At 46.1% G+C, this 25,419-nt stretch overlaps 1 protein-coding gene across 3 annotated transcripts in view; it reads right to left on the bottom strand.

The window, feature by feature from the left end:
• Positions 1-24,726, bottom strand: part of SH2D4A (SH2 domain containing 4A) — a 60,296-nt gene extending 35,570 nt beyond the window's left edge. For all 3 annotated transcript variants that reach the window (XM_045997111.1, XM_045997113.1, XM_045997114.1), the window contains exons 1-4: positions 24,602-24,726; positions 18,464-18,847; positions 7,282-7,441; positions 5,511-5,685 (exon numbers count right to left, since the gene is read on the bottom strand). In XM_045997111.1, coding sequence (XP_045853067.1) covers positions 5,511-5,685; positions 7,282-7,441; positions 18,464-18,644 — 516 coding nt within the window. In that variant the 5' untranslated portion in view covers positions 18,645-18,847; positions 24,602-24,726. The remainder of the gene's footprint in view (positions 1-5,510; positions 5,686-7,281; positions 7,442-18,463; positions 18,848-24,601) is intronic.
• Positions 24,727-25,419: the final 693 nt, after the last annotated feature.

The raw sequence follows: 25,419 nt of genomic DNA, 5'->3' as shown, positions 1-25,419 counted from the left end.
AAAAAGCTCGGAATAGGATTGCCAATTAACTGAGAAAGACAATGTGTACTTTATTTCCAGAAATGAGACTGGGGTCACCTCAGTCTTGTGCTACTGGCCTTGAACCTCACATCTTTGCCTAAATTCTGCTTGAAGATAAAAGTGCAGACCTCACTGTGAGGCCTATGCATTGAAACTCTACAGAAACTCTCCTTTACAGCTATAGTGATATGAAAAATATTCGACTTCAGGTCACGCCTATGGATATTGTTTTGGGATCATGAATGTTTAGAGTTGGCAGAACGTATGAGGAATCATCCCAGCAAACATCCCATCTCAACAGCTGACTGACAGCCAGCAGTCTGAATAACCATGAACAGGATTCTTTCCAAAGCTTGCAGGTAAGAACCCGCCTCAGCCAGAACCTTGATTTCTGCCTCCTGAGACCTTGAAGAGAGGACCCAGCCAAGCCTGGTCAGAATTCTGACCGGAGGAGCTATCATTATTTGATCCGTTTGGTTTACAATAATTTGCTGTGGTGACAATAGAAAACATACATGAGACAAGGCCAGCTCTTTGGGTCATGTGGCCTCTCAGCTCCTCAGATGTGCCCTCCAGGTCCCAACCAAAGTACTTTCTCCCGTCAGGCTGCTCTCTGCCCTGCACCCCCACACATGACTTTCCTTTTTCTTCACAGACATTCTGTGCTTTTTCTCACAGACATTCTGTGGTTCCCTCTGGCCTCGGGCCTTCTCCCGTCCCTTTCTTCCACAAACCGAGTGAGCCCTGGCCACTCTCCAGCAGGAACTTCTGCCTTACTTAGCACTAAGTGCCTCTCATCTTCTAACTCCTGAAGGATGAAGGCCTTGTCCGGTGGCTCCATTGTGGCTCCATAACACCTCTCATTACACGTCTCGGGACCCCGATGAATACTTGCTCAGAGAAGCACTGATTCAGTCCATCCCGCCAAGCTGTGCAAGATCTTCACCCCTGCAGCCTGCGCAGGACATGTCATATAGAGGAGGCAAGGCTTCAAACATTTCTAGCTCAAACAACCCCTTGGATTTGTACTGGACTTTGGTTTTTCAAGCATTCCCAAATACATTATCTCATGTAATTTCAAAAAAAAAAAATGAGATAAACAAGGCAGGTATTTTTTAATTCCCAGTTTTTATAGTTGAGAAAACAAGAGGATCCAAAAGGTTCAGATATTTGCCTAGCTAGCAAATCTGCGTGAGGCGGACACGCCGCTCTGAAGATCTGGGGGGGATCTGGGAGAGAAACCATAGCAGAGCCGTGAGCTCTGTGAAGCACCACTGCAGTGAATCAGACTATTGCCAGCTTTCCAAGCAGTTCGATTGAACTGTGTCTGTTTCTCCACCGCTTCCCCAGTCCTTCCTCTTCCTCTCTCTCCGTTTTCTTACAGGAAAAGTTCTTCTGTTTAATTTTAATGCATTCCTGCTTTAGGGGGAAAACCCCACTCTAATTCCAACAGTAGGATCATTCAGATACTGATGTGAATACCTTCCCTGGGTCACAGTGAGATGGCCAGAGTGCTGGCCCTGAATTAGAGGACCAGGTTTATAGCCCCAGCTCTGCCTCTAATCAGGCTTTGCAGAAACCACTGCCCTTGAGTAGTCCACTCAGAGAGCAAGAGCCTGTTTCACACCTGTTTTTTTGTGAGGATGAAGTGAAGTGGCAAACCGAAGTCTTTGGACAGCCCACAGGGCTACACACATTTTAAATGTCAAATTCCTCACCTCAACCACGATCACCCCAATTATTAGCACTAAGGCAAATCTGCCTGCTTCACCAAAGAATATCCTAGGCTCCTGGCTATTAGGCTCTTAGGATGTACTGTTCTCTTCCAGTGAAGCTGCCTGTGGCATTCATTCAGGCTGATTTCATCTTATTCAAAATACTACTGGTAAACAGGGAGGACAATGAAAGAGTAAGTGTTGAATTTACCCCGAGTCCTACACAGACCCCGAGGGGTCCCTGACTACGTCTGCCTTGACCCTTTCATAAGATAATCAGAGCAGAACTGAGAAACGCTGGCTGACACAAATGCAGAAATATAGTCTACGCTGATGCTTCAGTGCAAATACAAGGGGTCACTATTCACCGGAAGAATGACTTCCCGTAACCAAATGACTCTGCATGAGAGCTTCTACAGTGCTGAATGCACATCAATATTCGGGTTGAATTTAACTTTCCCCTACTATCCACAGCCCTTCAGAGAACTGAGGTAAGACCAGTAAGGGATGCTTTCAGATTCAGGTCAGGAGTTCTCTGATGATGATCTGTCATGTGGAAACTTATTTCGAATCCAGCAAGGCCATTTTACTTCAGTAAACCTATAGCTGGTTTTCCGTGAACATTGTTCATAATTCTGGAAGACTGATTGCTCTTTAAACCTGTCCATGGTTATTCAGATAAGGTTCATGATCACTAACTTCAATAAAAGCTGCTTAAAACAATTTTTCTTTTTATAATAAATTTTAGGCCATATGTAGACAATGAACGTTTAAAGAAATGACAATATCCTTCTAGATATTATACTTAAAATAGATTATGGATGAAATGTGGACCTCTTTACTGTGCAAGCCTGAACTGCCTTTTGAAAACATAATTGGATGACTTCCAAAGCTCTAGTCTTGCTTTCTCACCAGAGTTCTCGTCTAAAGGTACAGATAGGGGTAATATGATAAATTCTATTTTAAATACCCCAGGGCTATGATGAGAATGAAAGTAGATAAACAAAAAGGAGAGTTTTCCAACTGATTTTTGGGCAAACCACTTATCTCTTTGAGCATTAGTCTCCATCTGTATGAAAGAAATACTTGCATTATCCATTTCACAGGAATATCATGAAATGAAATAACTATATGAGAAAAAGTTTTGCAAACTCTAAGTCAGCTTGTATGTAATTTATTATCATGTGTAAAATCAACTTACATCTATCACCTAAAGTGGCATGCAGAATCCTTGGTATCTCTAAACTAGACTCTGCTCCTTTATTATTTTTTTTTTCAATTTATTTCTTATTTTTTTATAAACATATAATGTATTTTTATCCCCAGGGGTACAGGTTTGTGAATCGCCAGGTTTACACACTTCACAGCACTCACCATAGCACATACCCTCCCCAATTAGACTCTGCTCCTTCAAAACCATCTTCTCCTCCAGAGGCTCCTGTTCATGCTCACAGCATCCACATCATCCCAGGCATCTGAGAAACTTGGGTTGTGCTAGAAAGCTTGCCCCTCTACCCACTCTGATCCACGAGTAATCAGATCAAATTTTAAAATTTCAAAAAATAAATCTGACCAGGTCAAGCCTTTGTTCAAAAATCTTTGGCAATAACCAGTTGTTCTTGAAAAAAAGAGGCCAAAACACAAAGTTGTCCCCAAGACCCTGTCCTGTCTGGCCTTGCCCACCCTCTCGCTCAATCGTATGCTCTCCTCTGTCCCTTCTGCATTCCAGCCACACAGCCCATTTTGGCCTCTCCAAAGCCCCCTCTTCTTCTAGCTACACAGCCTTTGTCCATGCTGTCCCTTTGCTGGAACCACTGGCCCCGGTAATCCTCTGTCATCATCTCCAGCTCCATGTCCTCTGCAAAGCCACCCTGCACTTCCTGCCATTGCTCAAATTCTAGTGTAACAGGGGTGCATAGAAACATATCCTTTTCTTGAGATCACTCATTATCTTTTGAAATGACGGGTTATATGAAGTCTCTCTCTGCTTTCTAAACTATAAAGTTCATTCAGCAGTTCTTTCCTTCAATTTATTCTAAAGTTCGGCAGTGATTCTGTTCTTACTCCTACCCTATAATCTCAATGCCTAGCACATAATGGGTACTTTTTAAATGAATGAGTAAATCAGCCAATCTTGAGATCTTCTCCTCTCACTGTGTGTTTGTGTGTGTGTGTGTGTATTATATGTGTGTGTATAAAAATAATTCCTATAATACTTATGATATAGTAGAACAATAATAGCCATGGTATTTAACTTCTTTTTTTTTTTTCATGGTATTTAACTTCTATTTTAATCTTCTGTCCTGCTTTTGCAAAAAAACTTTTTTCTATGAAACTATTGTAATTCAAGCACAAAGTCAGCATGCATACATAATGCTTTGAAGAAGGTTTTTTTTTTTATTCTTGCTGTTGTTTTTCTTCATTTTAGGGATGCTAGAAAAGGAGACTGCTATTTGGAGGGCATTTGGTATTAAATGTGGAATACAAAGCAGCCCTGGGAGGGACTGAACGCTTTACTGCACATGTGAGGAAAGGACCCAGGTCTGACCCTGGTATATAAACCAAATTTTAGAATTTTGTACCCGTAAATATTTTGAGCCTTATATTTGCAGCTTTTTATAAAGCTTCTTTGCAATTCCTCAGATTAATAAGACAGCCAAATGCAATAGTTAAGGAATAACCCAGGGGTCCTACAGACCCTTGTTTCTGTTTGAATCCTGAGTCAGTCTTTTGTCAACTCTAAATCCTTGGGCAGATCAAATACCTGTATGAAACCTCAGTTTCCTTACTGTAAAATGGACAAATACAGAAACAGTCCCTAGGTCATAAAGTCATTGTAAGAATGATATGAGACATTCAGCAGTGTGCTTTGCCCCATCATAACCCCATGAAGCAAGCAGGATAGATAACCATAGCCCCGTGCGACTGTCTCAAATAGGTCAAGAGCACATGCAACTAGTGTCACAAAGCTGGGGACCCGAGCCAAAGTCAAACAATTGCAAATCCTCTTCTCAGTTTAATTAAATTCCTGGCAGAAAAAGGTACTTCATAATATAGTTTTATTGTTCTTCCAAACTATAATCTAAGCAGCAAATGATGTCTGAGCCCTTTAAACCAACTGAAACATGAGAGAGTGCATACCAATTCTGATTATAAAATTCTATTGTGTTGAGGAAATAATGGTCCCCGCAGGCACAGGCAGAATCTATGAAGCCAAAGAGGCACGGAGGTGTAGTGCTCAACGATACAGGGACGACTCCACAGAACATAATCTACATCACAGATACGCCAGCGTCCTAGGACTGGGGTCAGTCAGCGGCAGCCTCGGTGCCAAAGCAGGCTCTGTCTTGGTAAGTAAGGTGTACCACACCAGAGCCACACCTGTTCATTTGAGTAATTGTGACAGTGTGTGGTCCACGAAGCCTCAAGTACTTACCATCAGGCCCCTCACAAAAACAGTTACCAACCTCTGTTATGGAAGACATATAACAGGGGGAAATCAACTCTGAAAATATCTTAAATGCACAACTCTATTCCTAGTTCTTTCTTCACACCTTCGGTCCCATGAAAAAGGAGTGTTTTACCCTTTTTTGTGAAGTAGCAGGTGACCCAAATTCCCCAAAATGAAATGAACATCAGCGCCTTCAAGTTCAGAGGGATTTTTCCCAGAAAAATTTGTGATCCTGATGTTTGACTACATTCACCTCATTGTTCCCAATTCTTTAATTTCCCTAGTCATTAAATTCTGCGCATTCATACATATGGAAGACTCACGGGAATTTTCTCTTCTTCAAGGAGTGGTGCTGGTCTAGACCCTTTCCCCAGTTGCTCCTCTTTTGTTGCTGCTTTCTTGCAGATATTCTGAGTCTCCTGGGTATCTGGTGCTTGCAGATCATAATATTGTGATTTCATTTTCAAGTTATTGACGAATTCTTTGGACTGAGTTTTTCTGAAGAGAAAAAATGTGGAATTATCAAAAACATTCTCCAACATGGATAGCTTTTCCAAAGCAGATGCCTACATTCAAATTATGTGAAAAACAGTAACAGATACCATCTACCGAGTTCTTACAATATGCTAAGCCCTGTGGGAGTATTTAAAGACATTAACTTAGGGGCACCTGGGTGGCTCAGTTGGCTAAGCATCTGTCTCTTGGTTTCGACTCCTCTTGTGAGATTGAGCCCGGCGCTGGGGTCTGTGCTCAGTGCAGAGTCTGCTTATCCTTCTGCTTGTGCACACTCTCTTGCTCTCACTCTCGAATTAATAAAATCTTAAAAAAAGAAAAGACATTAACTTATTCCTCATCACAGCTCCCTATAAGAAGGGCTGTTATCCTTGTTCACTTGCAAGAGGCTCAAAATAGTTATATTACTTATCCAAGGCCATACTGTGGCACAGCTAGGATTTGAACCCAGGTCTGCCCAACTCCCGTTCAGAAGCTAAACTGCTGGAGCACACTGCCTTCCTGCTGGAGCACACACTTCCTTTATTTCTGTATGCCCATTTATAGTTTTAGTGACCGGAGGTGGTTACAAGAGCATCAGCAGCCCCGGAACCTGAACCCAGGTCCACACGTCTGCTTCTATCTCAGCAGCTCAGATAGGGCTGTCACTACCCACGGGGTGACAGCCTTCACAGAAGTCACCCTGGGCCCCCAGCAGAGGGGATCCATCACCTGCCTCACTGCTACCAGCCAAATTACCTTCCTATTTTTGCAGGTGAACATGTTACTTCCTTATTCAAACCTCTAGTGTCCACAGATCAAGGTCCAAAGTCCTAAATCTGGCTTTCAAGGCACTTTAGAGCATGGCTCCCCCTCTCTCCTGCTACTTGCCCACGTATACCTCAACATTCAGAAGTCATCACCACCCAAAGAACAAGACATATTCGGAACTATGTCAGGGTCTGATTATGCCCTCTGCCTGCAATTTCCTTCCTGATATTCTGCAGCTGGAAAACTCTACTTATCTTTCAAGGTTCAATTCAGATTTTACCTCTTTTCTGGATCGGACTATTGGGCTCAGTTAATGCTCTGTTTATAACTTAGCCGTAGCATGTATCACAGCCCATATCAGCAGAAGTTAGTTGTGTGCCTGCCTGTTTTCTCCTCCTCCTAGAAGCTTCTTGCTCATCTTTGAATTCCCCCCACCTAGTGCAGTGGAAGCACCTGGAAGGCCTGCTCACTCACCTGCCCCCTGTAAGCAATCTTGCTGGAAGGCCTAAAGCTTAAACAGTCATTGCATTTCTCACTTACATTCCTGATGCTCAGCTGTGTCAGCTTCGGTGCTTTTGCACGACTCTAGGGAAGCCAGGAAACTTCATCCAGACCAAATCAGATGGCAAGTGAGGGAGTGAAACAGCGGATCTGATTGCATTGCGGGAAGGAAGGGAACCCCGAAAGTGTAAAGAAACTTGCCAGAGAGATCTACAGTGACTTTGTAACTCTCAGATCCACCCCACTCTCCCTCCAGATACTCTGAAAAAGAGGCATCTTTGCATCATTTTATAATCCGGCCAGCCTCTCGCTGGCTTGCAGATCGCATACCTGAGCTCTTCCGCTTCCCGCTCAGCTTTCAGCTGGGCCCTCTCAGCAGTAATTTCATCACAGAGCACGTCGTAAGGTTTATCAAGATGGTGTTCACCCATCACCCAGACCCAGACTTCCTTATCGGCTCCCAGTTTCCAGTGAACAGATTTGCCATTCTCTGTAAGCAAAACAGGATTTGGATTGGACAAATATCTTCAGTCATGGGTTATGATGTTTGCCATCATTACAGTATTTAGGGTCTTCAAGAAAAAAAGATTAGATGAGACAAAGCCCTTCCAGTATCTCAGGAACAAGCATCAGTCCCAGGGAGCAATGGAGGTGGTAGCAGAGGAAGGCGGCTACAGCAATGTTTGTTTTAAAATATAAATATGAGGGCGCCTGGGTGGCCGAGCATCTGCCTTCAGCTCGGGTCATGATTCCAGGGTCCTGGCATTGAGCCCCTTGTTGGGTTCCCTGTTCAGCGGGGAGTCTGCTTCTCTCTCTCCCCCTCTCTCTGCCCTTCTCCCTGACCATGCTCTCTCTCAAGTAAATAAAACCTTTAAAAAATAGGAATATGGTTTTTGAATGTGTCCATTTTGTAATTAAAGTAAGAGAGATGGGGGAAGCATGCAGTTTGTGCTAACATCTGATATCAGAATCTTTAAGGTCTGAGAATCTTCTTGAACCGCAGAAGTACACAGCTTCTCTAGGGTTTGGTACTTCCATTTTAGAATTGGACTGGCTTTGGTTTATATCCTAGTCCTACCAGTTACTAGCTGTGTGACTTGGACAAATTATTTAATTTTTCTGAAATTCAGTTTCCTCATCTGCAAAATGGGATTAGGACCAACCACCAACAATGCAGGACTGTCATTGGGAGCAGGCTACACCAGCTCTTTCCCCCAGTGCCTGCCACATAATAGGAGTTCACGCGAGGTTAAGTGCTACCATCACCCTATTTACTTCTAGGGCTCCGCAGAGATTCACACCAACTTGTGAGAAGATAATATTACTGGTAGTGTGATACTTCGTGAAGCTACTTAAATGATCCTTGTTTACAATTGGTCACAGGGGTTGTATTACATTCTAGTTCCTGGACTCCAGAGACGCAGTCACACGGGTCATGCTCCCTGAACCCAGGGTTATGTGGAACACACCCAGGAGAAGCCAAGAGGGGCAGTCCCTAAATCTAAAAGCCCCCAGGCAGATCTACCAAGGGCCATTATGGTCCATATTGTGGTCAAGATCCCTGGGCCCTAAGAACCCCAAACAAGCCAGTAGTGTTGAGTGTGGGTAAGAGGGCACCTGATGGAACACATGTGCTTAGAGGTTAGAAATCCACACTGGGATTGTGTCTCATCTTTGTACATTAAGTAGAAGGTTTCCAATTAAAGCATCTTCTGTCCAGTGAATTGTTAACCTACTTCCTACTGTCGCCCCAGGATACATTAAAAAAGCAGGCTGCTCAAACTCAGATGTGTTCTTTGGTTTGGCACTTTCCACCCTTCTTGGGGCAATGAAGACTTCCTACAGCGTGAGAAAATTCTAACTAGGATACTGGGGCAGCGGGAAGCAGGAGGGGACAGAATCTTCATTCTAAGAGGAGTCAAATGTATCATTCAGAAAGCAGCTGACCTTGCACTGTTTTCCCAGAGAAACAGTGAAAGCGGCATCAGGTATGAAGAGAAGATCAATCCCAAGCGTGCCCTAGTGGGGATGGGCCCTGGCCAGCCCTGGCTTGTGAGAGGAGATGCCAAATGGCTCATTAACTGTAGAAAGCTGTCATACCTCATCAAACTCCCTTTATTACATTCTCTCAGGGCAACTAATAGTATTTTTTACTATGTCCATCTCTCAACCTTCACCTAAGTAACTCTCTACCAATATTTTTGATAGCAGGAGAAAGACGCCCTGACAGGAGAGTGGCAGAGGGCCAGGGGAGGTGGAGAGGGAGGACCCAGGGAGCCGGCAGCATTGCTCAGTGTGGCAGGACACATTCTCTGGGGAGCCCCGCGGGCTGCAGGCTGGGATGTCACTCTTAGGGCAAGAAGGTGCTGCCTGGAAGGGTGAGGTGGGGGAGAAACCCCAAGATCGCCTGTGAACAGAGGAGGATGCTACGAGTAGAAAAGACTGCCAAAGAAGAGGACTAGAGCCTTGACATTTTAGAAGCAAGGGCGTGGTAAGAATATGGTGGAGGTAAAGAAACCATGGCTTGGAGGCAAGAAAGAGAAGTGTCACATTCAGCCAGACGCCGAAAGAAGGGTTCTTGACAGAATGGCACTGATGATGACGTCTGTGCGAGCGCTTCTCACCTTCAGGAGCTCTTCAGTGTACCCGAGAGCAAAGAGATTGGAGGGCCCTCAAGGGCTCCCCCACCATGCCCTAAAGCCTTAGCGGAGGCTGCTGGAGAAGCTATTCTAGTAAAATGAGTGTTAGCTCTGACACCCTCAATTTTACACCAAGAAGGGGAAGACTATTCAGGCCTGTTTAGTTCACGCCACAAAAATGTACTGAGTTTCTGACTCTGAGCATGATGTGGACAAGCTAAATGCTGCAGGTGCTACAGAGATCAAACAGATGTGGCCATTTTCCTGCAAGCCACCTAGCGTCTTCGAGAGAAAGAGCAAGGCATTAGGCTGCTTATTGAATGAATTTTATTGCATATCTACTATGTGTGAGGCACTGAGGTAGACGTGCATAAGCACTTATGAACAAGACAGACCAGCTGCTGCCCTCGGGGAACTTATATCCTAGCTGGAGATAGGAATCAAACACGTAATTAATTATAAAAGTAATACAGTTTGGGGAAGGGGGTGTGAGCGGGTGCTAAGGGAATGTGTAAGAAGAACAACTAATCGGTTTGAAGGACCAGGGGAACATACACCAAAACCACAACAGATTTTAAGTCCAGTGAGGATTTGCTGGAAATCGTTTTGGAAGCACGCAGAAGAAAAAAGAAGTTCTTTGTATTCAGTTTTGGAGGGTGTAAGTTTGGTCAACTGCACAAAGATGGTGTGATCGAAGACCAGAGAAGGAAATCAGGGAAGGGCTGTAGGGAGTCAGGGTCTCGGTGAGAGATGAAGAGAGCTTTGGATGCACAGAAGGCTGTGCACTGAGGATCATGCAGGGGGCAGAGGGCACAGGGCACAAGGCACAATTCCCAGACACCTGGCTAAATGATTTAAACTTAGGTCCTGCACTGCATAAAGCCAAAAAGTGGTGTTAAAAATCCCAGGGTTTCCACCAACTCTTTATGTGACCATGTATAGGATACCTTACCTCTCTGAGCCTGAGTTCCCTCTCTGATAAAACAGAGGTAGTGAGTCGGACCTCACAAGCTTGTCATGTGATAAATGCTCAAAAATATTAGTTCCATGTTTCTTGATTAAATGACCAGTGAAGAGTCCATGACGGTCACTGTGCAGATGGTGCCAAGGTCAGAAAAGGGATTTAGGAAGTGCTCTGCCACATCAGCATGTGGGGTGGGTCAGGGACGTAGGAGAAGCTGTCCAGTGGCTGAGTGAGGACAGAATTGGGGAGATGTGAGGGGTGGAAGACCAGAAGTGAGGTACCCGCGGTCCAGATGAGGGAAAGGTCAGTTAAGATTCAGGTGGCTGGAAAGGAAGGACTCAAAGATGATGCCAATATTTTGAGTCTTACTAATAGAGAGGATGGCGGCATAATAAGCAGAAACAGCAATATCAACAAAATAAATTTGTTTGAGCTGTTTTGGAGATGAAGAACAAATTTTTAATTTTACTAACAATCTACACAGAGAGCTTCCGTAGATACCTGGACTATGGCACTGGAGTTCAGAAATGCTGTCGAGACGGACAGTGTGAATGTGGGAATTACTTCACAGTTGCCATTGTTGAAGTCACTGGTGTAGAAAAATTGCAAAGGGAATGAAGTCTTGTGAGAACCTTGGAAAAGCATGTGGTCTACTTGGGAGGCAAAAGGGAAGAAAAAGAACATTCTGATTTAAATAGCCAAAAAAAAAAAAAAAATTCTGATTCCTAAACATGACATAACATAGGAGCCTGGGGAGAATGCACTGCTATGCGGCCAAGAGAGAGGGTGCTTCCATGCCCTGGAGACACAGAAAGGGGGATGGAGAGCCTTGAGGGGTGTCTCAGCAGTCTCTGACCTTGGAGAGTATTTTTAGGGAGATAGGTGGGGGACAGGCTACAAAAGCAGGACAGAAAGGATGGTAAAAGGTGGAGGCTGTAAGTAAGTATGTGCTCTGGGGAAGTTTATTAGCAAGGAAGTAAAAGAGGATTCAGTTATTTGTTCAACAAATATTTACCGAGCATCTGCTATGTTCCAGGCACTGTATTATAGGCCTTTGAGACAGAAAGGGCAGCTTAGGAGTAAGGATGGTTGAAAGATTTCTTTAAATAGAAGAAACAGGACAAGTTTGACACTTAGGATTTTGGGAGGGGAGAGCAGAAGGATACCAGGGACCAGGCCAGGGGAATGATGGTAGGAGGAGTGTGGTAAGGAAGAACAGGTAAGGAAGAAAATGTTGACAAGAAGAGAAGGAAAGCTCCTGTCTGCCAAGAGCTGAAAACTGATAGACTTACCCACATTTCTGGCCCCAGTGTCCTTCATCAAGGTAAATGTATACACTTAAGAGATCCTACTGGGGCAGGCACTGCATCTTATTATAACTTAATGCTATCCACACATTTTGGATTTTTTGTCTACTTCACCTTGACATTCTATGCACTCTTTAGTCAGAGGACAGTGAGAGAGGGACCTTTTCATAGCACTTCCATTTAATTATAAGGTTTGCTCCCACAGTACTTGAATCATGTTTGTGTGCTGCAGCGTTCTTCATTTTTGCTAGCTTAGAGATTCCTGAGAACTTCTTTTTTATTTTATTTTATTTTATTTATTTGACAGAGAGAAATCACAACTAGGCAGAGAGGCAGGCAGAGAGAGAGGAGGAAGCAGGCTCCCCGCGGAGCAGAGAGCCCAATGCGGGGCTCGATCCCAGGACTCTGGGATCATGACCTGAGCCGAAGGCAGAGGCTTTAACCCACTGAGCCACCCAGGCGCCCCATTCCTGAGAACTTCTAAAACCAACTTTTCTAGGACAGTAGAGCAGTCCTGCTTCATACCACACCACAAAGCAGTTCTTAAGCAGGTATGGACTCTCATCCATACCTTGTCCACCATATACAGACTCTAACGAGGCAATGTTGTGAAATGGGGCGACGCTTGGCATGGGAATGGCCAGGCTTATCAGCCTTACATTAGTTTGTGACACTGCTCACATCATCGTGTCTGACTTCCCCTCACACGGAGGGCCCAGCAGATGTGTGGCGGGAGAGACTGGAAGTGTCCGTGTGGATCATATCGGGTTCAGGTCAGTGCAAACCCCAGGGCTCTCCCCAAACTAAGGCTCATTCAGAGGGTCAGCAGTTGGTCTCCACTCCAGCTAGATCCAACTCAGAAGGACAGCCATAGTAACAAGCGAGGACGAGAAATGGAGAGAGAAGAAGTATATACCATGTCCCTACAAAGAGAAGACCAAAAACTGACCAGAAATCAGAGCAGCAACACCAGGGCCTCCTGACAAATTTACATATTAAACACATTGGGAGAATCATCAGGACCGACAGCAGCACCTACCAATACCCAGGTTGCTGAAATATGATACACTTGCCTAAACTCCCAACCTCTCAACTATTTCCTGCCACTCTGGCCTCTCCTGTAGGGACCCCCACCCCCACATCCAGAAACCAAAAGATCCAGGCTGATGGGCACCTCTAGCATGCAAGCGGTATAGCCATGTCCCTTCTAACTGATGGCCATGCCATGTCTGCCATTAAATATTTAGAGTATCACCCAAGGCCGTTACTAACTCCATCTTATAATGAGGAAGCTGAGGTCCAGGGAGGGTATTCAACTTGCCCAAGATCACAGAGTTAGTGAATTTGGAACCAGAATTCAAAGCCAGTCCATGTGATTGCAAAACCTGTGTTAAGACAGTCTCATAATGCATCGTCCAAACTGAAACACTTCTGAGAGCAAAAGGGAAACCCACCAAAAGGTCCGCCAGGACAATGAACGCAGATAGGGCTCTGACACGCAAGCTCGGGCGTGGGGCCTCGGTCACGTTTCCTCCTGGCCCTGAAGAGCAGGACAGGCCAGAAGGTAAGACCCGGCCCCCCGTGCTCGCAGAGTCCCATAGGGACTTCCTGAAATTACTTACAACTGTTGGTTTCCCCATTGTTTGCTAGACTTGTTAACCTGGGTTCATAATCTTATAGTTGCTAATACTAAGGTCCATCTTTAAAATTTTAAATAATTGTTATGCTTATTTTAGAGACAAAAGGACAGAAAGGAAGCTGGAGAACCTGCCTGGTGCTTGGGCTATAGTCCAGGAAAGCAGGTGGTGCTACAGACAAGTGAGAACTTGAGTCAGGAGAGGAGACCACCTTACAGGGGCTCAGGAAGGTGAACAGGAAGAAGAGATCCATAATTATCCACATGCAGGGGCTCACCAGGGATGAAGATAAGCCCGGGTAAACTATCAAGCTCAAAGTTAGGGGAGGGCAGGAGACAAGGCCAGAACCAGTGGTTCAGAATAGACTTGGAGTAGATCTGGACCTGGGTTCAAACAACAGTAACCATACAAATGACTTTCCCTGTTTGTTTCCTTATTTATAAGAAGAAAGGCGACAACACGTACCATCCCAGATTCTTGTGAGGTTTAAATGAAATAGCATAAATATAATGCTTATGTCTGGCACATCCTAACAGACCAGAACCTTGGTAAGGGAAAAGCTCTAGGCAAAGGAACAAATGACATAAAATCTATGGGTTCAGTGACTAGCTGTGTGGCTTCCAGGTTTCTGGCTGTAGTGACAAGGGGAAAAAGCAGTGCCACTGATTATAACAGAGAATGAGAGGCAGGGTCAGACCTGGGGGTGGTGAGGAGGACTGAGGTGATGCTGATGAGCTTATGGGTCCTCTGAATGGGAATACTCATTAGCGGAATGGACACTGAGGCCGAAGCAGGTGAAGAGGCCTGGTTTAACAGTATGGCTTTGAGCATGGCTGGTGTTTAACCCCTGAAAAGTAGAAGCGGAGGCCTCCGGGCTGGCTCGGTTGGTTGGGCGTCTGACTCTTGATTTTGGCTCAGGTGGTGATCTCAGGGTCATGGTCATAGATTTGTGTCTGGGTCCACACTGAGCATAGAGCTTGCTTGGGATTCTCTCTTATCCTCTTCCTCTGTCCATTGCAACCCTTATCCCCTGCTGCCCACCACCACTCATGCTCTCTCTCTAAAAACAAAACAAAAAACGTAGAAGTGGTACTGCAGGGAGATAACACAGGGACCTTAACCTGGGATCTGTGACCTGAGAGTCTGTGAACAAGATTTAGGGAGACGGTGAACACTGTGAAACTATACACAAAATGTTGTCAGTGTACTGTGTGTTTTCCCTGATCCAAGCTCTCGCTAAATTTTCAAAGGAGTCTCTAAGCCTCTCAACCCCACCTCCAGGTTATAAACCACCAATGCAGAGTGAGGCACCCTTGGGGAATATGGACATTTGGGGGTCAGGCGGAGGTGAAAAAGAGACTCAGAGAGGCCACTCCAGAGTCCGATGAGGCTGAGGAACTGATGAGATCAAAACTGAATCCTTCCATGGAGTCACTGCACTGGCTTTAGCAGAGAAGAGAGGGGAGAAGTGCCACTGCAGGTGGAAGACACCGGTGGTTTACCGCCATTTCACAGAAAAGGGAAGGCTCTGTGTAAGGAAACATGTTCACCTAGTAGCAACGAGAATGCAGCAAATGAAGTTTCATGAATCCAAGTCCATTTCAAGGGCACACATAGCCCCTCCCGCACCACACACAGCGACCAGATCCCAGCCTTCTGCCTAGGTTTCTGTCGGCTTGGAGGCCCAATGAAACAAGTGCTGGCCAGTCCTCTACTGAGTGAGGGCGTCTACTGTTCATGTTACCAGAAAGAAATCACAGAGAACAAAGGCAGGGCCCTGACACAAGCACACATCTTGGATGTGTGCAAGGCACCTGCAGACAAAAGCAGCGTCTTAAGCTCCAGGTGAGCTGGACATGTAGCAGATTCGTCAACAGCGCCGGCTTTGGGAGAGTCAGACTCAGGGTCTGTTGCAGCTCTGCACTTACTAGCTGTTGCCCTGGGCAAGCTAGTTAATGTCCCAGCCTCATTGTTTTCCATCTGTAAAATGTGAACGGTAATTCAGCTTCAGGCGTGGCTGTGATGATTTAATGAGATAATAAATTTAAGACTGAGCTCAGGTCTGATACATCATCAGCTCCGTGGTGCTACTTTTATAGTCTAGAGCAGCACTGTCCAAATGCGAACTACCTCTGTAGTTACACATTTTCTAGCAGCCCCATTACCAGAGCAAAAGAAATAGTACAAAATCATTAATGTGGTTATTTTATATCATTCTTCCAATCAAGTCTTTGAAATCTGGTAATTTACACTTTTACCAATCCAGACTATTCTCATTTCACCATGCTCAGTAGCCACACATGGCTAGGGGATGCCCTCCTGGACACCAAGCTCTGGATCTCCGAATATGTGTCCTCCAGCAGCCAGAGGAGATACAGAATTATTCCCCTCTCTAAAAATCACATTCCCCCATTACATTTTGAAATGATTTTTCTGCTCTATTACTAAGTTAAATCCATACTTCTAATTGCTTTTCAGACCTTTCTACTGTAGTTGTAAGACTGCTAAAAGGTTCTTGGTATATACAATATGCAAACATTTTAGTGATGTTCTTTGAAAACTTACCATAGTGGACGGTATAGAGAAGAAAGTGACCAGGTGACAATGAAAGAACTGCCAAGTGATGAGCTAAAATGGCACAAAGGAATGAGGGGGAGGGAGGGCATAAGATATATTTAAAGAGCCAAGAAAAGGACAATCTCTAAAGATCTGGCCTGGCTAAGAACTGCTATGAAAAAGCAGTACTAAAGTGCGGCTAGGCACTTTAGGTGGGTCCTAAGCATTCAGTAGGTCCGCAGTACAGATACACTCCTGGGGAGCACCAGCCATAACACTGCCTTGTACTATCTGTGGCTTTATCTTCAAAGGCAGAAGAGGATGAAAGATGGAAAAGTGCTGTCTTTTAGGGAAAGTTGGGAAAGAATCTCAAAACTTTTCTTTTTCTGTAGTTATAGGAGAGAATTAATTTAGTGCAAAATGTATTTTTCCAAGTGTTACGTTTAAAAGAGTAATAAACTTTTGGCATGAAATTCAGATAGAATGTTCACCGCATATACTAACATACTTTTTAATTGATCATTTAATAAAATAATATAGATTTTCTAAAAGGCAGAGTCAAACACTTCAAAAAGATAATTTAAGCAAAGAAATGAAATTGCTGTCTTAAGTAGTCACAAGGAGACCACTTCAGCAAATGTGAGAATCCCAAAGTATTTTTTTTAAGATTTATTTATTTATTTCTTTGACAGACAGAGATCACAAGTCAGCAGAGAGGCAGGCAGAGAGAGAGGAGGAAACAGGCTTCCCACTAAGCAGAGAGCCCGATGTGGGGCTCGATCCCAGGACCCTGAGATCATGACCCGAGCCGAAGGCAGAGGCTTTAACCCACTGAGCCACCCAGGTGCCCCGAGAACCCCAAAGTCTTACAAAGTCTTACATTTTGGGCCACTGATATTAGGGGCAAGAACCCTTCAGCTCTCACCAGTCCCAAAGTTACCCAACACATCAATGTATGCTCTTCACAATGAACAATGGTGCCCAGAGAGGTCCAGCTCTATCTGATGAACTCTGGCTCAGCAATGCAGGGAGATGTATAAGCCAGTTAAGAAAGATAAAAGGGCCGTGCTTCAGTTTGGACATGTTACTTACTGAAGTAAAAATTCTATTTCAGGTCTGTGAAATCCAGTAAATCTGGGTACCTACTGGTGGTATGACTTTGCATATATTACTTAACTTCTCTAAGTTTCACCACCTATAAAACAGACAATACCAACTTTGCAGAAGTTTTGTGAAGATAAGACCTACTGTATATAGAAGTGCTTTGTGTAGTGTCTGACAAAACATGTTTCTAATAAATAGCTATTATTGATAACAATAAATGCAATAGTCATATTTATTTCCATATAAAGGCTTAATTGGAAAGGTTTCAAATAAAGGGAGCATAAGGTAAAGGTCACTAAACTGACTTCCTTTTTGAGTCTGTATATACCAGCATGCAAGTGAGATTCATTTTCTCCATCTCTGAAACCCTGAATGGTTTTATTACATTTTCTTTTTCCTGGCTTAATGAAAAATGAGGAGAAATTAGTCTGGAATGCCTTCTGCAAGTGACCCTGAAAAACTGTGTTTTTTTAAACAACTTAGGTATTCATCCGGGACAGAATTTGTGCTAGGGGAGGGTGAAGAGCAGAGGTGGTTACTGTGTGCTTTTCTACATCTGCGTCTGTGTATGCTTCAAGTCTTGATGTACAAGAATTCCTTGCTCATGGTCTCAAAAGGATCTCTCAAGCTACCAGGGGTTCCTTGGGTCAGGAAGAAAGACAGCTGAAAAATTAACTCACATTAAAAAATGTGTAGTATGGAGGTGCCTGACTGGCCCAGTCGGTGGAGCATGTGACTCTTGACGTCGGGGCCACAAGTTTGAGCCCCTTGCTGGGCACAGAGATTACTTAAAAAAAATGTGTAGTATGACTCCCTGACTCCCCCTCCCCCACAGCAGTATTTACATTTTAACAGGGAGTTTTCCTAAGAAAAGATAACGCAAAGAAAAATCTCTTAAAGTCTAAGAAATGTAAACATAATTGCTATAAGAATCCTGATCTAATGCCTTCGTATGCTGCTAATAGGATACAGACCTCAGTGACAGTAAGTGGGAGAGAAGCCCTTCCTTAGGACCCCTTAGATCAAACCGTACCTTTTACTTCAGCTTAAGGTCAGTCTGGTTTCAAGTAGGAGATCTGCTTACAGCTATACAAATTCATGGCTAATGCCGTGCACGTGTGGGTATGTGCACGTAAATATAAACTTCAAGCTGATAAATTACACTGTTAGAATCTCAACAACATTTAGGGTCCATCTACCAAACTGGAACTTGCCCCTGACTTGATTCTGACGAGTGAGAACTGTGAAAACAAGCCAGGAGCCACGTTACTAACACATTCACGGAAGAGACTCAGGTAAGTTTACCTTTCTTTGGCCTGGATGTCACTGGCAAGGACTCCTTTTTTTCCATTGCTGCTTCTCTTTCTTTCCATCGGCGGATCTGTTCCTCCCTCATCTTGAAGAACAGGATCTGTTTCTGTTCTTCGCTGAGCTCTGCCAGCAGATCGGGATCTATGTACATCTCTGATAGTATCTGTTTCAGCATCTTTGCAGGCCTGGAGTCTTTTACACCTGTGGCAAAAGTTCTTGAAAATGGCTTCCAGGTGTGCCTCCCCTGGCCTGGCACCTGGACGCACCCACAGACCTTCCCAGAGACTCGCAGCAATCCTAGTGAATGGGACGACAATTCCGCGAACTGGCTCTTGGTTCCTGGCACCAAAGATACTGTTCACAATGCTGTTCGTGAACCTGCAAAGGGCAACCAGTAAAAAGCAGGCAGCATTAAAATGTGTAGACGCCAGGCAGGGGCAGGCTCATGAATTAAGCTTGGAGGAAATACAGTATCGCTTTTCATTTCAGGTGAAAGGAGAAGAAAGCTGAGGCACGCTTTGTTAAGAGTTCATGTAACCCCTATCCCATAATTTCCAGACACTTTATCAACAAAACAAAACAAACCCTAAGTTTTACAGGTCAATCTCAGGGAAACAAAAAAAATTAACAGAGGTTTGGCCTTCTCCCAACTAAGCAAACATATTATTACCTCAGAGCCTAACCACCAACTGTATGGCTGAGAAAAGAATAAAAGAAAAAAGAGGCACAGGAAGAAATTAAAAGGTTCTCTCCAAACAACTTATTTCAAAAGAAAATACTGTTTTTGAGATTTCACAGAATTACCTACCCCAAAGCAAACCAAAATGGGGCCATCCTCAAGGAAGGAAAAAGAAATAGAAATTAGACCATAAGGCAGTTTTCCCATTTCCCCTTAAAAAGAGCACTAAATAAACACAATCATGTACTTCATCTTCACAGAAGGACAAGGAAATTTCCAGATGACCTACCAGAACCATGAAAACAGTGTAGGTGCAGGAGAAAACATCCGTGTACACTCTGGAAAGTCACCAGGTTTTAAATGTACCTGTTCTATCTATATAATTTAATAAAAACTAAATTTACATACTAGAGAAACTAGGGGAATAAAGAGGCAACTAGGTTTGTTACAAAGGATCCCTGCTTTACAAAGGAGTTCCTTAGAAGACCCCTTTAACAAGAAGCCACAGACGCATGCACTCACAAGTGGGTTCACAGTGGCTGGGGGAGGGGGACAATTCCACTGGGGTTTCCTCTAATTTGCGCATTCTGTTTGGTTGATTTGGTTGATTTGTTTTAAAACTTTTAATTTTTTGTCAATACACAGAAAAGCTTGCTTACTGAGACTTTTCAGGATCACCTATGTTTAAGAAGCTGACTCGTAAATTGGTGCTCACATGCCTCAAATAATCTCACCACCTGGCCCTACCTCTCAAATACCTGTTTGGCCAAGCTCAGTGCAAACACTCATAAACTTCAGACTAGCACTTAGTCATACCATGGCTGCTTTTAGTTCCTTCACCTTGTCATTCCCATGCGTCAGATGGTAAAGCTCCCTGGGAGTCAGCTTCCCCTCTTCTTCTTCCCTGCAAAGCTGTTCCTTCATTTACACAAGCACACTGAACAGTTGGGGTCTCCCAGAATGTCTGCAGACACAGCACATAGTTAAACTCACTATCCATCGTGTAGCTGGGACTTTTATTGAGGCTGCAACTATTCTTACTAATTGCATCCTATAATCTCCCGCAGCATTCAAACTACCGGAACTCAAATGGAACACAGTATTTGGAGAAAAATTTAGGGGCGCCTGCGTGGCTCTGTTGGTTAAGTGTTGGACTCTTGATTTCTGCTCAGGTCATGATCTCAGGATTGTGAGATCGAGCCTCAAACAGGGCTCCGCACTGAGGATGTAGCCTGCTTAAGATTCTCTTTCTCCCTCTCTCTTTGCCTCTCCCCAATCTAAAACAATTAAAAGAAAAAAAGAGAAAAGTTTTAAAAACAATTAAAAGCAGTATTTGACTCTAACTCAGTCATGTCCCTCCTAGACTCCCTTCCTACTTTTGTATTTGAAAGATGACCCTTGGCTTAGTATACCAGCCAAAGAACTGATGTCCTGTCATGCTTTTTTTTGACTCCTGGGTTCCAACAAGCTTCTTGAGGGGCAGAGCCGACTAAATCTGCACGAAAGGAGAGTCTGCCAGACTCCTGTCTTCACAGGAACCACAGTGAGGATGTGGTTCCTCTGCACACTAGACTCCAGTGCTCTGAGATGAAGCAGTAAAAAACCAAGGTGAATGACTCTTTGATGTTCCAGTAAATGTCCTTCTGTTAGCACACTCCACAATCCACTTGAGTGGATTGACACTCAAGTCAATCCAGTGATTGACTTGAACAAAAATAAAACATGGTAGAAAAGGAGGAACTCAGTGAAGCCCGAGGCTTTGTGTTCTGTTCCCCATTTTGAGTGGGGTGAATCTTAGCAACAGTGATGGTGTGGCCTAAACACTGAAACCCTGAGAGTGCCAAATACCCATTGTTCCCCTTTTCTCCACCCCAGGTACTGACAATGAGAGCTTACACACGCTGTGCCAGCCACTACCTTCAGCACCTTGCGTGTTTTAACTCATTTACTTTTCACAATCCCTCTTAGGATTCAGTTCCTCCCTACCCCCGTCTCACAGATGAAGACGAAAAGTGGCTGAGCTGAGCAGTCTGGCTCTAAGTCGGCTCTCCTGTACTCCACTAGTATAGTGGGGTTTCTTTGCAAGCTCGGAATCAGCACATCTTCAGGATGCGGTACCACAGGTGAAACTTCAGAAAGAAGACCAGCACATTTTGGCAGCAACATCAATGCTGACTGGAAGGTCCGTGACATAATGCCTCCGAGGGGCAGAAGTCTCACTAGAGAACTGGAGGAAAGCTGAGGGGAAGCCAGGTCATTGAAAAACCTCACCCAGGAAGAGCAGCAGGGAACTGTCATGGCGGCCCAGGCGTGGATGTCATTTGCCCACTTTATTCACCAGGCACTTCGTGCTCTCAGTTTCCCTTCTCAGAGCTGCTAGGAGTTGCACGAATGGTACAGCCTCTCACAGGTGTGAAGGGTTCCATGGTGCCTCTGTGATGAGATACTCAAGCTCGTTCACAATTTTAATATGGGTTTGTTTTGCCTTTTCAACAAACATGGATTTTTAGGGCGCCTGGGTGGCTCAGTTGGTTAGGCAACTGCCTGGAGCTCAGGTCATGATCCCAGAGTCCTGGGATCGAGTCCCACATCAGGCTCCCTGCTCCATGGGGAGTCTGCTTCTCCCTCTGACCTTATCCTCTCTCATGCTCTTTCTCACTGTCTCTCTCTCAAATAAATAATGATAAAAAAAATGGATTTTTAGCACTACATTAACTACCGGATCTTGAAGGAAAGACACTGGCTTCCCTGTGTCCCCAGAGAGTACCTGGGGGCTCAGCTGGCAACTACTTTGAGGTCAGGTGGCTGATAGTGTGCATGCCATTCTAAGGCCGTTGATTCCCAGCAGGTGTGACTCAACTCCTTCCTCAGGCTCTCAGACAGAAAACTCAAACAGCACAGAGTGCTGCTCACAGGACACCCAGCAAGGACCCCGGTGCGGGCTTCTCAAGAGCTGTATGACTTTCAGCTGTCATTTCACTACTCTGTTTTCTTGTCTATGAAATGAGGGAGTGCACTGCACATCTTTGTACTCTGAAGACTATGTCATATAGCCTTAGTGAAGGTGCAGAGAAAAGTGCGGCAAGGGTAGAGGAAATAGAAATAAGGAAGCGAACTTGGGTTTTTCCCACTTTCACTCCCTGACAGGACAGCTGCTGACACTGACTCAAACTTGGAATGACTTTCCCCATCCAACAAACTGAGTGCAGCAAACTTCCAGTTATTCAAGATCCAAAAAAAGAGAACAGCTACGCTAACTCTGTTTTCTTCTTGTATACAGCACCTTACTCGAAAAAGAGAAATGACAAGCAACAAGTCCACATCTATTATTTATTCCAAAAATAAATTTCTAAAGGGTGATAGGATCAGTTGTTTCCCAGGATACCACAGATTTGGCCTGACTCTCACATTGTCCATAGCCCTATTCAAAAATAAAAATTGTGCTTTTAATGATTCTGAGACCTTGGACAGGGGGAGCCTGAGATAAAGCCTAAATCATAGCAGTAACGTAATATGGACAGTAAAACTTTAATGTTAAGAATATAGTTTGGGGATGCTTGGGTGCCTCAGTTGGTTTGGCTCAGGGCAGGATCTCAAGGCAGTGGGATGGAGCCCTGCCTCTGGCTCCTCACTGACCTTGGAGTCTGCTTGTCTCCCTCCATCTGCTCCTTACCCCCACTAGCTTGCTCTCTCCCCAATAAACAGATAAATAATCTTAAACGAATATCATTTGAATCCCACTCCTTTTTTTAAAAAAATATTTTATTTATTTGACAGAGAGAAATCACAACTAGGCAGAGAGGCAGGCAGAGAGAGAGAAGGAAGCAGGCTCCCTGCGGAGCAGAGAGCCTGATGCGGAGCTGGATCCCAAGACCCCGGGATCATGACCTGAGCCCAAGGCAGAGGCTTTAACCCACTGAGCCACCCAGGCGCCCCTGAATCCTACTTCTTTTAAAATCGCCAGCTATTTTCACAGTTTCAGTTATCTTGTTCAACTTCACCTTATAAAGTTTATCTGCAAAAGGACTACTTTTGAGGATAAAATGAATTACCAAAAGTGACAGCAATTTGGTACTAAGTTTTGTACATACAGACGATTCTTCAGAAATTTGAAGTTACTGCACATACGGATTTATCTGGAAAAGTCCACTCATGTGCCAAATCTATGCCCACACATGACTTTCACTGATTTAAATCCACTAAATGATTATTCACTTTTAAAAGCTCCAAGTCGTTTCTATTAAGCAGGCAATCAGAAGCCTTTTAGAGGGGTGCCTGGCCGGCCCAGTCCATAGAGCTCTCAACTCTTGATCTCTGTCCTGAGTTCGAGCGGACCTGGGGGTAGAGTTTTACTTTAAAAAAACAAAACAGGGACGCCTGCGTGGCTCCCTTGGTTAAGCAACTGCCTTCGGCTCAGGTCATGACCCCAGACTCCCAGGATCCAGTCCACATTGGGCTCCCAGCTCCACGGGGAGTCTGCTTCTCTCTCTGACCTCCTCTCCTTTCATGCTCTCTCTCAAAGAAATAAATAAAATCTTTAAAACAAAACAAAAAGCTTTTTAGGAGCTGAGGAGCCCAAGTTTAGAGAGAGGTGCCACTGCTTCTTCCCTGTGACCCCTGAGAAGGAGATGAGAAAACCGACCAACTCGCACCTCCATGCCCACCCCTTCCGGCGCCCGCGTGAACCCCGAGGGCAGGAGCGGGCAGGGACGCCCACTTGGCTGAAGAAGAACTCGCCGGGGTGGGCTGGGGCTACCGTCTTCGTCAGCCGTCCAGCGCGCGGGCGGGCGGCGACCCGCGGCCCCTGAAGCCGGCCCCGCCCGCGGCGCGCGAACCCCACAGGGCGGCCCTGGCGCCCGCGCGCTGGGAGACCGGTTCCCCGGCCTCCCCCGGCAGGTCTGGGGCGAGGGGGATCCGCACGGCCCTACCCCACGCGTGCGCGACCGCGGGTCCGCGGTGTCGTCGCTGCAGGGGCGCAGGCGGGGGGCGGGCGTGCGGGAGCCGCGGAGGCCGCAACAGACGCGAGACCCGCGGGGCGCCGGGGCCGTCCTGCCGGAGCTCAGCAGTTCTGGGCCGGCCCGACCGTCTCACGCTGCCACCTCCGGACCGCCCCGGCTCAGCGACGCGCGCGCACACCCCTCAGGCCCACGGGGGCCCGCCCGGCGCCCCAGAATCGCCCCCAGACCTCCGAGTGCGCGGCCTTCCCTCCGGGGACCCCCGCTTGTCACCCGCCGCGGCTCAGATACCGGACACCGATACCGGATACCGGCCGCCCGGGCCACGGCGGAGGGGGTCGGGGGGGGGGGCGCGTGCAGGCAGGGCCCAGGCCCGTGGAGGCCTCCCCCGACCCCCCTCACCGCCGCGCCTCCCGCACGCCCCCTCGAGCCCCGCCACCGACACCTAGTTTTCTGAGCCCCCTTTCTGCCCCTGCCTTGCCCTCTCCAGGCACCTACCCGTGCGGGGCCCTGTGGTCCCCTCAGAGGGTGACCGAAGCAACACCACGTCCACTTGGGCCGCCAGAAGCTGTCTGAGAAAGGCGGGCGGGCCGGACAAACTCCCCGGCTGAGATACCGGCAACCAGTGTCCCTCAGCCCCGGCCCGCCCGCGCCGCCCCGCCCGCGGCCCGCATGCCTGAGTCGCTGACTGCGCGCTCACGGCCCCACCCGGGCACCTGGAGACGCTGCAGGGCCAGACCGCGGCGAGGCGGTGCGGCCTGCTGCGTCCCGCCTCGTCCCGCCGGGGCTGTCTGACCGCCCCGGGCCTCGGGTGGTCGGAGGCCGAAAGGCCCCTGCCCCGTCTGCAGTTGGGGAAGGCCTGTCGCGCCATCGCGGGACTGCGGAGCTTATTAATATCAGCGGCCCGGCCCCTTCACTTGAGAGCTCGAGGTATCCTGCAAGGTGGAGCCTGCGAAGGCGGGGAGGCCCTTCTCAGTTACACGGAGTCCCGGCGCGCCGGGGCAGCTCACCTCTCGGGTATCTGGGGCTCACTTTTCTTTTTTTTTTTTCTTTTGTTGACATTAATTTAGCAGACACTCAGGCCCTTGTCAGTACAGGTGTGGCTTTATAGGACAGGACCTAGGAGGCAACAGGCTGGAAGGATGGAGACTGAGAACAACAGAGACGGAGGGAAAATGAAAAGAAGGGAAGGTAAAGGGATCTTGTGAATTGCAGCAAAAACAGGTTAGGGTGTGCCCGAAGGGTGGAGCTGGCTGAGAAGCAGAGTAGAAACATTGGAGGGTGTTTTCCGTTGTGGAGGAACATTCAGAATGTGT

The sequence above is a fragment of the Meles meles genome, chromosome 2 (assembly GCF_922984935.1).
Source record: "Meles meles chromosome 2, mMelMel3.1 paternal haplotype, whole genome shotgun sequence".
Lineage (NCBI taxonomy): Eukaryota > Metazoa > Chordata > Mammalia > Carnivora > Mustelidae > Meles > Meles meles.
Note: the sequence above shows the minus strand (reverse complement) of the source record. Positions and strands in the feature narration are given on the sequence as shown.